The following is a 16967-nucleotide window of genomic DNA, read 5'->3' as shown; positions in this document are numbered from 1 at the left end:
GATATTTTTCTGAAGATGCTAAATGATATCTATATAGATCATTATTTCAGATGAGTTAGATGGTCAATATAATATCTTTATTAGCTGAAGGAATTAACTTGAAATAGTCTGCGTTTAATAAAATTTAATTTTATTAAAGAGACTTGTGTTTCGTAGTTTGAATTATTTTGAAACAATAAAAATATATTGCTTACTAATGATACAGATAAAAATCACAACAAAAATGCAAGAATGTGGTCTATACTATTACATGCATTGAATTTAGATATAATGAATGGTATAATTCTGACGAAAAATGAAAACACAAGAAAAAATATCATCTGAATTTAATGAATTTAATGAAGCAAATTACGGATCGTATCCCAGTTCAGCACTTATATATTTTCGAAGAATTTTTTTAAACGTGGTCAGTATATTCAATTTATATAATTTTAATTAAATATTATTAAATTACACTAATTATCTTATTTCTCCTTTTTAAATATCTGAATAATATAATTTTATATTTAGTTGGTATTATTTCAATAACTGAAAACTAATGGTTAAAAAGAAGAAAGAAAACTAAGCAGTAATTGGTTATTATATAGGAAAGAATCATACTTTTTAATTTATTGACTTGTCTGAAATGTCAAAACTTTTACCAAGTTTTCCAAAAAGTTTATTAGAAACATTAAATTGTATTTAATGTTGTGATACACTTATTTTCCTTCTTCAACAATAAAAACACATATTTGTAAAATGATATTTTAACGTAACGTTTAAATTAAATTCTTGTATAATTTATGATGAACAATTAGCTGATTGCAATTAATTTTATTTCTTTATTGGACTTTATTTATAAATAATAAATATTTTTAAGAAAAATAACTTGACTGTTATGTTCTGTTCATATAAATATATATTTTCCAAACCATATTCATTAATTATACCAAATATGATTTTAATTTTATAAAATTAAAAGTTGAACTTACGATTATAAATATACTAGGTATAACTAATTGAAATTCAATTTAACAATATTTAAACTTGAATTTCAAATTATTTTTTTAGCATTCAATTTTGAAAAAATTCAACAATCTGATCTAAAATAAAATAAGAAATACTTTACGTGCAATATTTTATTTTATTTAATAGTATGGAACTATGGAAAATAGTTATTATATATTTTTCCATCTCGCCAAATAATAAAAGCGATCGATACTTATTATATAGCTTGATGAAATAAGTCTTGAATAATTATGTAGAGTAATTAAAAAAATAATGGATAATAGGTATGACATACAAAAAACATTAAGCGCATCACATAAAGATCAATTTAAAATTTTTAACTTGTTATGGATTGTAAAAAATAATTTTATTGAATTTTTTTTATTTTATAAAACTTGATTAATTAAAAACCTGACAGTCTTTAAAAAAATAGGTCATTAATTAGAGCTACCTTTACAATATTTAACAAACCTTACTATAATAACCTTGTAGATTTTTTACTTAAAATCATATAATTTATCTCATTATATTATTTATAGGAGACTTCTAATGATGAGGACAAAATATTTCAAAATTGGCTACTTAATGAAAAGTTTACGATATCCATGAAAAACGATGCTTTATATGAAAAATATATTTCCATGTACAAGTTCTTATTTACTTACATTAGTCAATCTGATTCCAATACTATTTTTAGCAATCTATTTAAAGCAATTCAAAGGTCTGTCTTAAACATCGAAGTAAGTACAATATTATAATATTAAGCTTCGTAAAAACAATTTGAAAAATGTTTAAATAACATCAGAGCCGTAATTTAAGTGAAGGGAGCGATGCTAATGCTTTGGGCGCCTGATGCTAGATGGGCGCAAAAATATTAAATGATTAACTTATGAAAAAATATTATTGATAACATAAAATGTTCATTACTACGCATTAATCCGTTAACATAATATTATATTTTAATTTTGTTTATTGTAATTTTTAGTTTGTATATTTATTTTTTCCCCGAAATTACGACGACGTTGATCGCCGATAAGAATAATATTCATTATTAGTATTTATTATTAGTTATATATTTTGTTATTAGCAGTATATTATATTTATTTTTCGTTTAATCGATGAATCGATCGACGTACTTGCTAAATATTTACATCACATCAGTTGATACACGTACGATACATCAGTTTATAAATAGTGAACAAATGTTGTGTTTTTTTTTACTATTTTAATATTTTGACTTAGTATTTGCTGATCACTCGTTAAGGCAGGTGTGTAGCTACCTATTTTTTTTTTCGTATAAGAAACAGGTATGTACTTGGTACTTATTATAATTTATTTATATTTAATGTATGTATTTTTAAACTATACAGATAGTTTTATTATTAAAAATAATAATGAATTATTAAAAGAAACGAAGCGGAGCAAAGAATTGAAGTATTAAGAAAAAAAAAGGAAATAAAGACGTACAACTGTCAAAAAAAATGAAAGACTGGTTTTCTGGAGGTTCTGGTTTAGATAAAAAGTAGATTGGTTTAGTTTCAAACGAGTCTTAAAATATTTTTGATACATTAATCAATCATTATATAATATATAAAAGAAATAATTTTTATTATTAAGATTTAAAATATTAAATAGTAAAATACTCAATATTACTCATAGACCATAAACCGTGTAAAATATTATCACAGAACAATATAGAAACGACACTCATTCAGCTGGGTGGTTTACTGTATCTCTTTGGTATGAAATATTAGATTCTAAAAGTTAAAATCACGGTTAAAGATATACTCGTATATGTATATCTTTAATCGTGGTTAAAATAGTATCTGTAATCTGACTAGATGTTAGTAATGTGTATCTCTATTTGTTACGATATTATAAAAACGGAAAAAATCCATTGCCCACGTAATTTTCGCGAGTCTTATGAAAACAAACATTACTAGAAACAAGCAAATTTGGAATTGCAATAGATGCATATTTTTTATTATTATTCAGTGTTCTTTCAACAGTTTTAACTCATTTTCAACAATATATTGTTCGGTGATAATATTGATATTGTTTATGAGTGATAACGTATTCTGCGCCCATAGAGTAATATAGAGGTGGCGATTATTCTAAAAAGTGTAATCAAAAACATAAACTCAAATTACAGTTTAACCATTTCATACAAACTAAAATATTGTATAGATTCAAACAGGATAGGCAATCTATTCATTTATAATTTACTTACTGAACCACAATAATTATCGCCATAAATCAAAATCAGTTTTCTCATAATGGCATTATTTATTTTATATATATATATACTAGCTGACCATACATAAGATAGGATAGCGAATTAAATAAACAGACACCATCTCCTTTAATATGTACAACAATTTTAGGTACCATTTAACCATTCACATTTAAAAACTCTAATGTCGTGTTAACAATTTTAATCAATTCAGTTTATGCCAATTTATATTAACTCTCAAGGTTTACCTCACGAAAATAACAAACTGAGTTTATTTTAACAATTATAATAAAGTGACAGTCACTGCTATAGCAGTCATACTAATTTAAGTCGTAAAAAGAACATAACTACTATAACAGTTATACATTTGCAAGTCGTAAAGTGGCATAACCACTATAGCAGTCATGTTATTCATGGGTTTATCGTACTAAGACAAGTGTAATGTCCATTTACGACTTACAATCTGGTCAGGCAAATTAATCAAATTAAGTTTAAAAATAGATTTTTCATTTTACCATTTTACATATTTATGTTTTTTTTTATCTAATTTTTTGTAGACATTACAAATATACTCGTATAGTTATATTATGCATAATATTAATATCTTATCTGTCAATATTATTGTTACTTGTCAACCAATACGTCGTGTATAGAAACACATTAGTATGTCTTCAGATTTATTCGTATTAGTGTGTCCTTGCGTTCTGTTTTATAATTATTTGGTCTCACTATGGATACTCGAAAAAAATATGATGACGAAAATATTCGTCAGATTTTGGACGAATCAAACAGTGATTTTTATAACTCATCTGATACAGGTATTTATAATAATGTAATAATGTTTGTGTATACCAGCACGTCAATAATAATCTATGTTATTCTTTGAAAAATAAATTTACTTTTTTTAAAACATATTTTTATTGGTATAGACTCATTTGAAGAATCGATCGGTTCAGCTGATGATCCTACTTATAATTTGAACAATGACGTTTCTTCAAATGAAGAATTTAACTCACCGAGTAGTGAGGATAGTGACGGGCAACAAAATAATGCTAGTATAGATAACTTATCCATCGATTTCGAAGATATAAGCAGTGATTGGGAAGACGACTTCAATGATATTGAAGATTTCAATTTTGATGAATTTGGTGCTGGTGTGCAATTAGATATAACCGATGAAGTTACTTCGTATGACGTTTTCATTAAGATCTGGGACGATGAGGTAATGCAACTTATTTTGAATTCGTCTAATAAATATGGAGAAAAACTGAAAAAATTAAAACGCCCCCACACAAAAAATTGTCATATACAACATTTCAAAGAGATTTCATTGATCGAATTACAAAAATTTTTTGGATTGTGTTTATTGAGAGCGGAACTTGGTATATCTGTACTTAGGCAATGTTTCGGAAAAGATCCATTAAATTATCATCCTATATTGTCCTTCACAATGAGCGGGAGAAGGTTTGAACAAATCTTAGAGGCTCTAAATTGTTCTGAAGGTGTTCCAGTTGAAGTAAATGATAGACTCGTCAAAATATCTCCACTTTTTAATATGATCATAAAAAAATTACAATCATCCTACTCCCCATCAAAAAATTTGTCACTTGACGAATCTATGATGCTCTGGAGAGGCCGTTTAATATTTCGTCAGTACATTAAAAACAAAAGACATAAATACGGAATAAAATTTTATGAGCTTTGCACTCCTGATGGGTATGTACTTTCTGCAGAAATATATAAAGGAAAAAATATAGAAAATACTTCATCATCTAAAGATTTAGTTATACGATTAATGAAACCATTTTTAAATAAGGGTCACCACCTTTTTATGGATAATTTTTATAATAGTGTGGGTTTATCGAAAATATTACTAGAAAATAAAACACATACAACCGGAACTTTAAGATCAAATAGAAAATTAAATCCTAAACAAATAACAGGTAAAAATATAAGACTTAAGAAAGGAGACCACATATTTAAGAGAAAAGGGCCTATTAATGTAAGTAGATGGAAAGACAAAAGAGATATTTTTACTATAACTACCGGATATCAGCCTCAAATGGTCATCATACAAAATAGAATAGGGATAGAGATTCAAAAGCCTAAACAAATAATTGAGTACAACTCAAATATGTCTGGTTTAGATCGCTGTGATCAAATGCTATCGTATTATTCAAGTCCGAGAAAAACCATCAAGTGGTATAAAAAAGTAATGTTTCATCTTCTAGACATGGCTTTGTGGAACTCATTCTACATCTATGAAAAAAATTTCCGCAGTACAAAGGACACTTTATTGATTATCATCGGGAAATCGTCACAAAGCTTATTCACTTACCAACTGACATTACAAATGGACATCAATTGATCAAAAAAGACAAAGGGAAAAGTAGCACTAATACAAACATTCCAAGTCACTCTCAAGAGAAAATACCATTGCCTGAAGGTAGTATGAGTATATTACATTTTATAATAATTAACTATGTATTTTATTTTGCTTAATTTTACTATAGGGTGGTCAAGAAAAACATACTTTTTGAGTTGTCGTGAATGTTATAAACAAAAAATAAGAAAAAATACGTCTTGGAGGTGCAAAGATTGTCCATCAAAACCTCCATTATGCCCAGGGCCATGCTTTACAAATTACCACTCATAAATTACATGCCTATAATATTTTATTTTATAAATGTATATATTTTACCCTTATTATACATATTGTTTTATTTCTACTATTTATATATAATACTCAAAGAACTTATTTGATTTGATTTATATTTTATATATAATTTTAATTGTTATAATAAAAAGGATTTGCGTAAACTATGTAGTTATTTATACTAATTGCAAAACAAAAATATAAATGTTATTTACTTAACTGCTATAGCAGTCATATATACCCTACACGTAGAAAAAAAGTCGTCTATGGGCTTCAACTGCTATAGCAGTTGAGTTTTTTTCTATTTTCATTTTTTTTTTGTTTCTTTATATTAAAAAAAAAAGCTCTGACTCATTTTTTATATAAAGCAACTTTTAATGAGATATAAAACTGATGATGAAATTACAGCCAGGTGCATGACTGCTATAGCAGTCATGTCCGTCAACGTGTTAAAATGCGAATTTTGAAAAACCCTTTCTTAGTGCGCCTTTACATTGCTTAAAGAACCTTTGTACAAAATTTGAAGTCTCTATACCCAGCAGTTTGGTTTGGGCGTTGATAAGTGAATTGGGCCGGTCTTAAATATTTAAGATAGACAAAAAAGTAAAAGAATTAAACATTTTTTTAAATTAAATTCACTATAATAAATGTTATTTATACTTTTTTCATGTAACTACTCATTCACCCACATAATAATAAAAACCCAATTTTTGTTATATTTTACATATTCAGTTTATCTATAATATACTTTGTACCAAGAAAATTAACAACATAACTACATTAATAACTTTCTAAGAGCTATTAAATAGTCCACTCTTAACATGATATAACATTTTATACATATGTAATTCAAATTAAACACAAATAATACTATACATAAATTACATAATTAAATATAATTTGTTAGTGTATGTTTTTTTTAGCGTTAGGATATTTTTCCTGTAATCATATATGGTCTGTACCTTCTACCATCTGTATTTTTAGGCAACATATTGCTTTGGCCATCCACTTAGCATGATAGGAAGCACCTGGAATACGAAATGATATTCCACGATGTGGAGTTCCTCCAAGAAAAACAATCGTAAGTTCTAGAAGTTCCCTGTAGTCTTCACGAAATTGTTCACTTTTCAAATGATCGAGAGCAAACTGAAACACATCATTTTTTGTGTGTGAAAAAGCTATACAAATATTACTATCTTCAATATCCGCATTATAATAACTAGTATTTAATTTGCTCCAGTATTCTTGGACTTTTTTTAAAAGTGGAATATTGGGCTCTGACGTAATGCCAAATTTTTCTTCAAAGACACACCTTAACACCAATTCATAGATATGTTGACGGCACATTAGATATAACATATCTTTTTCGAAACGCTGTTCTAATAAGACACATGCACCCTTCAAACGACCAGTATTGGATGCTGTAGTGTCACAACCAAGGCCGTATATGAGGGGGGGTTTTAGGGGTTCAAACCCCCCCCGAAATATTTTACAACTAATAAATTAAATTTATATAAGTAACTTAATTATAATAATTTACCATGTGGCCATTTGGGTACCCAATAATATAATAACTATGTTTGATAGCGATTTCTATAATATAGGTAGGTAATATAATATAATTATATAATATTATACATTATACATAGATAAGTCATACAAGATTAAAGACGTTTTGTCGACAGACGAAACGTCTATAAATACTTAATATATTATCGAACAATAAATTATGGTCTTATCGATCGTATTGTCAATTGTCATTTTATCTCGAAAAACTCCACGATATTGTCCGTAGTGTACATAGTTATAGCATTATTAATAATTTTATCGTGAACATTAAATAAGTATACCACTACTAATATTTTAGTACAAATTAGTATCAGTTTTGTACGCGCTGTGTAACCCTCAAATATTACTGTATAATTTTTTATTTGATTTAATAAAATGTCAAATCGTAAGCGTAATAATTCCCTTACAAATTATTTTTGTAAAAAAATAAAAACAACCGAGAATGAAACAAGTACAAGTTCTACATCGACCGCAATAATTACAAATACACTAACTACAACGGAATCTACAAATGATATTATTGATATTGGCTGCTGTTTAGATCAAAAGGTTAGTGATGGAATAAAATATAAATTACTTACTAATGTTTGGGTGCCCGATGATAAGTTTACGTTTCCTATGTCGGGAAATAGAAATTTAAAATTTCAATTAAATTGGATTAAACGATTTCCGTGGTTATGTTACACTAAAATGCAAGATTCTGGTGCGGTATGTAAATATTGTGCTATATTTTATCATAATTTTATCGGTAAAGGTGCACATCAAAAACCAGGATTATTGGTTACAAAACCTTTCAATAAATGGAAAAATGCAATAGAATGTTTTAACATACATAACAACACAGAGTATCATAAGAATAATGTTTTTATCGCAGAAAATTTTATTTCCGTTTATTGCAACAAAGAGCTAGATATTTGTCAAACAATCGATTCTGCACGTGCTAATCAAATTGCAGAAAATAAAAAAAAATTAATACCGGTTATTCAAACTATTATATTGTGTGGCCGTCAAGAATTGGCCCTTCGTGGTACATCTGACGCTGGGCCACTCACATCAGATGAGCCAATTCATAATGATGGTACTTTTAGAGCTCTTATGCGAATGCGAATGAACTTCGGTGATAAAATGATGACCGATCGCATTGAAAACGGCGCAATTAAAGCTATGTATATAAGTCCTACCATACAAAATAATTTAATCACTATCATCGGAAAAAATAATACAAGATCGTTTAGTAAATAGAATTAATAGGGCAAAATCATTTTCAATTTTAGTAGACGAGACAACTGATGTATCTCGAATCGAACAAATGTCATTTTGTGTTCGATACGTCGATGAAGATCCTGAACATCAATTTATTTTACGGGAAGATTTTTTAAAATTTGTGTCAGTAGAAAATACTACTGGCAAAAATATAGCCGATGTTATTTTAGAAACTATTAAATGTCTTGGTATAGATTCGAAGTATATGGTAGGGCAAGGATATGACGGGGCGGCATCAATGAGCGGTAATTTTAACGGAGTGCAAGCAATTATTCGAAAAGTACATCCAGCAGCACTTTATGTACACTGCAGTGCTCATTCTTTAAATTTAGCTCTCTCTCATTCGTGTAGTATTCAACATATTCGTAACTGTATTGGTACTATTAAATCGATAGGTAATTTTATTAAAGCATCTGCAATGCGCACAGAATTATTAAAAAAAATATATTAAAGAACAGTTTCCTGAATCTAAATGGACCAAACTTACATCAATGTGTGAGACATGCTGGGTGGAAAATCACGACGGACTTATACGATTTACAGAAATTTATAAAGCAATTGTAAATACATTAGATGAATTAAAGTTAAAACGTGATATTGAAACGTCATCAAAAGCTTTACAATTAGGAAAAAACTATTATAACCAGCGACTTTGTTATAAGTATGGTCACAGCTTCTATACTTTTTTACCCAAACATTACCACTGTGTAAGAATTTACAGTCTGTAAATTGTGATTTGACCGAAGCAATGGAATACGTTGATACTGTGTTACACGAAATACATGATATGCGGAATAATATGGATACTACATTTTCCAAGATTTTTGAAAAAGCAAAGGATCTCTTAAAATCAGTTGATAGTGAAGAAGACATAAAAATACCAAGAATCGTTGCACGTCAAAAACATCGAATTAACGTCATTACAAATTCACCTGAAGAATATTACCGCATAACAATAGCTATTCCTTTTTTTCGACGATTTCATTGAACAACTTCAAGCAAGGTTTAATAATCACAAAAAAACAAATTTCTTCGCTGTTCAAGTTGTTACCAAAAATATGCAACAAATTTGAAATAGATGCAAACGACTTCGAAATATATTCTGAATTTCTGGATATGGAAGTACTGCCAACAGAAATTCAACTCTGGAAAAGAAAATGGTCTAACAAACCAGAAAAAGACCAACCAAATTCAGCTATTGAAGCATACATTAAATGTAATTTTGAATATTTTCCAAACATATCTTTTCTTTTGAAGCTTTTAGCTACATTGCCAGTTTCAACTTCTACGCCAGAACGTACATTTTCAACCATGAAAAGATTAAAAAACTATTTACGCAACTCAACAGGCCAAGAACGACTTACAGGTTTAGCTCTTTTGAGTGTTCATAAGCAAATTCATATCGATCCGGATGAAGTTATTGATCGTTTCGCCAAAGAAAAAAAACCGACAAATAGATTTTGTGCTATAAAATATAATATATTATAATGCATTAACATAGTAAAATGTGATTTTTTTTTTTAAATAAGTGTTCTTTTAATTACTTAAAATGAAAATATTATTTGATTTAACCCCCCCGAAAATTTGTTCTAGCTACGGCCCTGGTTTATTAGCTTATTATATTCTGTGAAAGTTTATTGTTTTAAACTACAATGTCTGAAGACCATTTAAAGTGGCCTTATTTAAAACTTATTTCGAACAACAACTATCAACATCAGATACAACTGAAAAATCAAATTTACATTCAAATGCACGCTATGCATGCCAAAAATAAAATTGATATCAACTTCTATAAGTTCAAATTCAAATTTAAAAACTCACATCAAGGTAAGTTTATTTATAGTAAAATATATATGTTAAATAAAAATTATAAAATATATACATATTCCTCATGCATTATAATTATAATTATTCGTGACTTTAGAAAAATATCTGGTTAATGTTAAAGTTCAGCTGCCTATTATTATTATTAAATTGTTTTCAATAATATCAAAATAAATCACCATATTATAGTAAAGCAACAATTGTACAGCTTTGAAAACAACTCGAAAATTAATGATTAAAATTATTTTTGATCAATCTTATTTTTAAAACGTTTAAGTACTAGCTACCTACTCCTGTTTTAAAAAAATTTCACTAATTGTTATGATTTTGTTATTTTACAATATTATCTAAAGTAAAACTAAAACTAAAACTCGTAGGTATAAATTATCGTAATTTCGCATCAGTTGAAAATAAGTGGATAATTTAAAATGTGCGATTTTATGCGTTTATATTATTGATGTTAATACCTATTTTTCAGCATGTTCATCCAAGTGAATTAATTAAATTTAATGAGCTTGGAAAAAGGAAGCCGTACAATAAAATGTACTCAACCCAAAACAGTTGAAATTATCGGAAGTAGGAAAACTGTAAAATCTTAGTCAAACAGAATTTGATAAGGCTAACCTAGAATTCATTATAAATACTGTGTCACCTTTTTCTTTGATTGAGCACCCTGCATTTATAAAATATTGTCACTTAACATCGAATAAAGTTCCTATGTCCCGAAGAAGTTTGATGAGAAATGTAAGCTTATTGTTCAATGATATGATTCAACAACTGAAGACTGAACTAGAAAAAATTGAATATGTTTGCATTACTGCAGATTGTTGGAGTATTTTTCACAGGTAAGATATTATTAAATTATCAAAACTAAATTTTTATTGTTATTTAATAATAATATTAAACCTATGTTTACAAAATAAATTTATTGTAGATCGTATATGGGTTTTACAATTCATTGGCTAAACCCAATTACATTGGAACGTAATTCCTGCGCCCTAGCTTGTAGGCGTATGTTAGGGAGGCATACATACGATAATATAGCAGAAATAATTGAAAAAGTTCTTACAGAGTTTGACATACAGTCTAAAACCACTCTAATTGTCACAGATAACGCAGCAAATTTTGTTAAAGCTTTCAAGTAAGATATATATTTTAGAATGACTTATTTGTATTAGTTATAAATGTTATGATTTATAATAATTTGTTTTAACGAATTCATTAAGCTATGATCGTACACCAACTTTTTTAATTTTATTTAAAATTCTAATTTATACACAGTTCTGATAATCAGATTTTGTTTTATATTTTTCAACAGTATAAAAATACTAGAATTAATTAATTTCTAAACGCTGGTATACGATCATAATTTGTTTTTACTTTTTATAATAATAATATACTAATTGTATATATTTATATATTGTAATTTTTTGTAATGGTTATTCATTTTATTTTTATAATTACAATTATTATTACAAGTTTTTCAATTTTAAATGTATTTATATTGATTTCAGAGTGTTTGGTGCTAATAATGAAATTGACAATAGTGGTTATAATATTGAAATGTGTGAAATTGAAATTGAAAATGATGAAACATTGAGAACCATAAATATCACTGAAATACTTGATGGTCAAACTCAAAATACTCAAAACACAAATGATGTATTAGATATAAAATTGCCAAAACATCAAAGATGTGCTGCGCACACGTTAAATTTAATTGCAACAGTTGATATTCTAGAAGCAGAAAAAGATGGTTCATATAAAGTACTTAGTAGACGTGTGTTTGCTAAATGTCAATCTGTTTTCAATAAGCAGAATCAATCGACACAGTGTGCTGATAAAATTAAAGAAATTCTGGGAAGATATCTTATAACACCAAACGCTACCAGGCAAGTTAATATTATTTAAATTTCAATACTTTAAAATTAAATATCATGTATTATTATGACATATAAGTGTTTCATTATTAATAACAAAATAAATTACTATAATTTTCAGATGGAATTCGTTCTACGATGCCATAAAATATATTGTTGACCATATAGATAAAATGGATACAATATTCTCAGCATTTCAATTAACTCCTTTCTCAGGTCAAAGAGAGTCTTCATTTTTAATTGAATACTGCAAGGTAATATATTGTTATTAATTATAATGATAGGTATAATGAAAGAAATGTAATAGTTTAACAGTAAATTTACTAAAGAAAAAAAAATTTTTTTTTCTTATTAATTTGTCTTTACTCTGGGAAGAAGGAATTGAGAAGGAAATCAAGTTTTTCTTCAACGGGATGTATGATACTTATTGTTTTATTATCTTAGGTGATGAAACCAATTGCAACAGGGCTAGATGTTTTACAAGGTGAACAACATGTGTGTATTGGATATCTATTACCAACAATTACAGCTATAAACAAAGCCTTAAATGAATTTAATAATTTAAATTTCTGTAGACCATTGGTTCATGCTTTAAAAAATGGATTAACCAAAAGGTACTTTTATACATTTTTATAATATTCATTAGAACTCAATGAAAAATGATATATGTACGCCACTGTTATTTATAAAAGTTAAAACTTATTTATATAATTAAAATGGTACAGAACAATTTCATAAATAACGTTTATATTATTATTACCTTATGTCGCCCACATATTTATATATTTTAAATTTATAAATAATAATGCAATGTAATATTTAACGATTCTTAAGTTAAAACTAAATTATATCATTATAATGTGTTACATGGTACATTAAATATACATTATATTTTCAGGTTTAAAAATTACATGCAGTCAAAAACATTACAAGTTTCTTCGGCATTGGTACCAAAGTTTAAATTAATTTGGGCTAATCCCGAAGACAGAAACATCATAAAACAACATGTTATTGATCGTGTGCAATTTCATTTTGATCAAAACAAAAATCTTTCTTCTCTAAGTTCTTCAAATCTTGAAACAAGCAGTGAAGAAGAAGATGATTTTTTCAGTTTTTCCAATGATGAAATATCAGTTATTAACTCTGATTTCCAAACTTTAGTTACTAATTATTTATCAAATACTAACATTAAGGTACCACTTGATTTAACACTTGAATTAAAAAAAGCTTATATAGAATTTAATACAGCTATACCGTCATCTGCACCTGTAGAGAGATTGTTTAGTGCTGGTGGTCAATTATTTGACAAAAGGAGAGGATCCATTTCTGATAACAATTTTGAAATGTCTCTTTTGTTAAAATATAATAAATATTTTAAATAAAATAATAATTTTTGTTTTGTCCTTGTAATTAATTAATATTAGGTAGATAATATATTATAAATACATATATTTATGTTTATAAATAATTTCTATTTACATATAATATATGCTACACAGCCACATAAATGAGATTATCGATTATCTTATTTATATGTTACCTAAACGATATGAGGTAACTTTCAATAATGAATGCTGTAGTTATGACTTGACTATTTTATTATTTACCATGTTTAACATCAGTGGAAGTACAAAATTGGTAAAATTTAAATAATTGCATAATAATTCATAAGTTTGTAAAGACAACTTCTATAAATATAACTAACTATTTTAAATGTATAGTTATTTTTATATTCTATAACAGGTATTTAAATTTGTACGAAAAGCTTATACAAAATATGTAATTCCTTAAGATATTTAATGAAGGTTTAACATTTGTGGTTTTATTTTTAGATAAAAATATAATACAAAGTAATTTTATTTTTACTGATAATAATTGTTCATGTTGTGCTGAGCCTAGTCTTTTAAACTACACGGTGGCTGCATTTTGTCTACTCAGTATAGAAAAAATATTTGGGTGGTTGGTGTACTGCCTGTTTGATTATTAAAATTTATGTGAATCAATTAAAAATATTGGTATCTTAGTAGTTGGGAGAAAACTATTAAGGTGTTTTTTTTTTTTTTGGATGTACCACTTGGGTAAATTGATTTGAGTACGAGTTCAGGACTAAGATTTATTTTGAAATAGTAGGTTTTTTGATAGCTAGTTAATACTATTATGTATCATTTTAAAAAATTTCTCCGGTAATTTTATTGAGTGTAAAAAACTAATATAATGTGTGCAATTTTTTTTTTGAAATTAGAAAATTTTAACTTTTAACTAAGTTAAGTTACTTTTTTTTCAAAGTTAACTTTTAACTTAACGAGTTAACGAAAAAAATATGATTAACTTTTAATTTAACTTAACATTATTATTTTAAAATAACTTAACTTAACGAGTTAAAAAAAATCGTTAACTTGCCCAGCCTTGCCAAATGGACATTATATAAGTATGTCGTATATTTAATTAACCGTAATAAATCAATTTTGATAAATAAATACAATATTTTGATGTTATCAATTTTTCTTAAAAATTAATGGACTTACGACAATTTTTGTAGAATGCTTTTTTGTAGGAAATATTAAAATACATTAATTAGGTTCTTAAATTTTTACGCTAAGTACCGTAGTTTCTGAATTAAATAATATAATAAGAAAACTACTCCCTTTTGTCATATTCAACCCTGAAGGGGTTGAGTGAGACCTTCCAAATTTTACCCAAATTACTTACTCTTATAACTTAACAAATGAAGAAGGTACTGTGTTAACTTTTCAAAATAAAATATTCTACCTATATAAATAAGGACCACCCTAATATACACCTAACAATAATCCGTCTATACACTGAAATGTAAAGCCACTGCCCTTGTCGGGATATTTAGTTTGCTCTCTCATTAATTTTGCAAATGCTTTTACAACGATTTCTTGTACGCCACTATCAGTGAAAACCTCCCTAGCCAAAGTTTTAAAAGCACGGTTTCCGATGATTGTTCTTTGTGGATATTATATGTTGCTTCTAGTTTTAAATTGAACTTTATAGGGTGTTTGCTCGCAATTGATTTTAATAGATTGACTAGTTCAGAGTTAATCAGATCCAAGAAGTATACATAGTTTTTTATACAATTGGTATTTTGAACGTAATACCAGGTGACTAGGTACGGTTCGAGGACGTCGATATTTCTACAAACCCAGGGGACTGTACTAGATTCAAGCGCGCTTTTTCAGCAATTATAGCTGACTTTGTGTTGGCTGAGGAAACACGTTTACCGTTTTCACCCATAGTATATGAATATTTAAAAAAAAATAACCTAGTCAGTCTATATCCCCTCTATAAAAAATTTAAATTAGTAACCTTCATTATCGTAGAATCCAAGATTTTCAATAATGTTTAGAACTTCTATACATTCATCGTCATCAAGTTTCGAAAATTTGTCCATCGCGTTATCTTGCACTGTTGATATGGGAGCAGTTTGGATAAGCGGTTCTGTGGTATCTCGTACAGAAGACCCTCCAGCCGGTATATCGGGAACGAAAATGTTTGGTGCGATCTGAATATTTCCTATCAGCGGTACTGGAATTCCAACTAGTGATAAATATTATATAAATAAATATTTAAAGCCGAAAACAAAAATACGTACCATGACATTTTTAAAATGTTTTTTGAGGTTGGACTTGTAACTAAACGTTACAGAACAAATTGTACATGGGTAACGCAGACCCGTGTGCGTTTTTTGGTGAGCAGTCAAATTACGTTTTGCCGTGAACTCTGAAGTACATTGTTCACATTTAAACAATCTTAAATTATCAATGACAAAGAGAGGATTATAACGGTAAAGAGTGTTTCTTATATAAAAGGCATCTACCGTCAAAGGACGGGGCAGGCTCACGATAACCCAATGAAAAGCCGGCTACACTCTCTGGTCAACATACCTGTATCGGTAGTGTATGAGCACGAGTCTTCTCTAACATTTTCTACACTGCGGTCAGCGAGCGCTTAACGCGATATTCACCACGTGATTTACTTTTTACATATAAAATTATTTTTTCGTTAGTTCAGTGATATATCGCATATACAATTTTTTTATTTACCACCAATTGCTATTATTTTGTTAGTGATTATCACATCTATCGCCTGGAAAACGTAAGTTTTTTTTTACATTATTCATAAATTATTTGAGGCCTACGTATAACTTGATTTTTAGATGTCGGTTGATTCGTCGTCTAGTATGCCGTGGTTTAACGGGGATAGCTACGTAGTAGGATCAAAAAGTTCCCGGAATTTATTTATAGAAAAAAAACTATTTTTCTTATCAAATATCTGTTTATTGGAATTAAAAATAGACATTATTAGCTATCTGTAGGTTTTGTCGTTAAAATTACATTAGTCTCATGTGAGTCGTAATCGTGTCCATACGAAACGGAGTTTACGCATATTTTCAAAATGTCACAATTTGAACAACGCGCTAACATTAAATTTTGTTTTAAACTTGGAAAAACTGCTGCAGAAACACTTGAATGTTTGAAAACAGTTTATGGCGATGAAGCATTAAAGAAAACAGCCGTTTATGATTGGTTTA

General features: G+C 27.7%; 4 protein-coding genes across 5 annotated transcripts; all 4 read left to right on the top strand.

The window, feature by feature from the left end:
• Positions 1-291: 291 nt before the first annotated feature.
• LOC112592897 lies at positions 292-1782 on the top strand. 2 transcript variants are annotated; one of them, XM_025337060.1, is made up of 2 exons: positions 292-403; positions 1527-1782. In XM_025337060.1, the coding sequence occupies exons 1-2, from the start codon at positions 296-298 to the stop codon at positions 1743-1745; spliced, it is 327 nt and encodes a 108-aa protein (XP_025192845.1). In that variant the 5' UTR covers positions 292-295; the 3' UTR covers positions 1746-1782. The 2 variants fall into 2 exon arrangements, with proteins under 2 accessions (XP_025192845.1, XP_025192844.1); XM_025337059.1 differs by having other exon boundaries at positions 292-406; positions 1527-1761.
• A 2168-nt stretch (positions 1783-3950) lies between these two features.
• LOC112592905 (piggyBac transposable element-derived protein 4-like) lies at positions 3951-5104 on the top strand. Its single transcript, XM_025337067.1, has 3 exons — positions 3951-4038; positions 4150-4936; positions 5098-5104. The coding sequence occupies exons 1-3, from the start codon at positions 3951-3953 to the stop codon at positions 5102-5104; spliced, it is 882 nt and encodes a 293-aa protein (XP_025192852.1).
• Positions 5105-9824: 4720 nt separating this feature from the next.
• LOC112592904 (52 kDa repressor of the inhibitor of the protein kinase-like) lies at positions 9825-10196 on the top strand. The gene has a single exon (XM_025337066.1). It carries the CDS (start codon positions 9825-9827, stop codon positions 10194-10196), a length of 372 nt encoding a protein of 123 aa, XP_025192851.1.
• An 887-nt stretch (positions 10197-11083) lies between these two features.
• On the top strand, positions 11084-13802 carry LOC112592896. The gene is made up of 6 exons (XM_025337058.1): positions 11084-11377; positions 11467-11673; positions 12047-12424; positions 12534-12666; positions 12857-13026; positions 13311-13802. Exons 1-6 carry the CDS (start codon positions 11250-11252, stop codon positions 13792-13794), a joined length of 1500 nt encoding a protein of 499 aa, XP_025192843.1. The 5' UTR covers positions 11084-11249; the 3' UTR covers positions 13795-13802.
• The last annotated feature ends 3165 nt before the right edge of the window (positions 13803-16967 follow it).

The sequence above is a fragment of the Melanaphis sacchari genome, unplaced genomic scaffold, assembly GCF_002803265.2.
Source record: "Melanaphis sacchari strain LSU unplaced genomic scaffold, SCAv2.0 Contig199_pilon_pilon, whole genome shotgun sequence".
In the NCBI taxonomy this organism is placed as follows: domain Eukaryota; kingdom Metazoa; phylum Arthropoda; class Insecta; order Hemiptera; family Aphididae; genus Melanaphis; species Melanaphis sacchari.
Note: the sequence above shows the minus strand (reverse complement) of the source record. Positions and strands in the feature narration are given on the sequence as shown.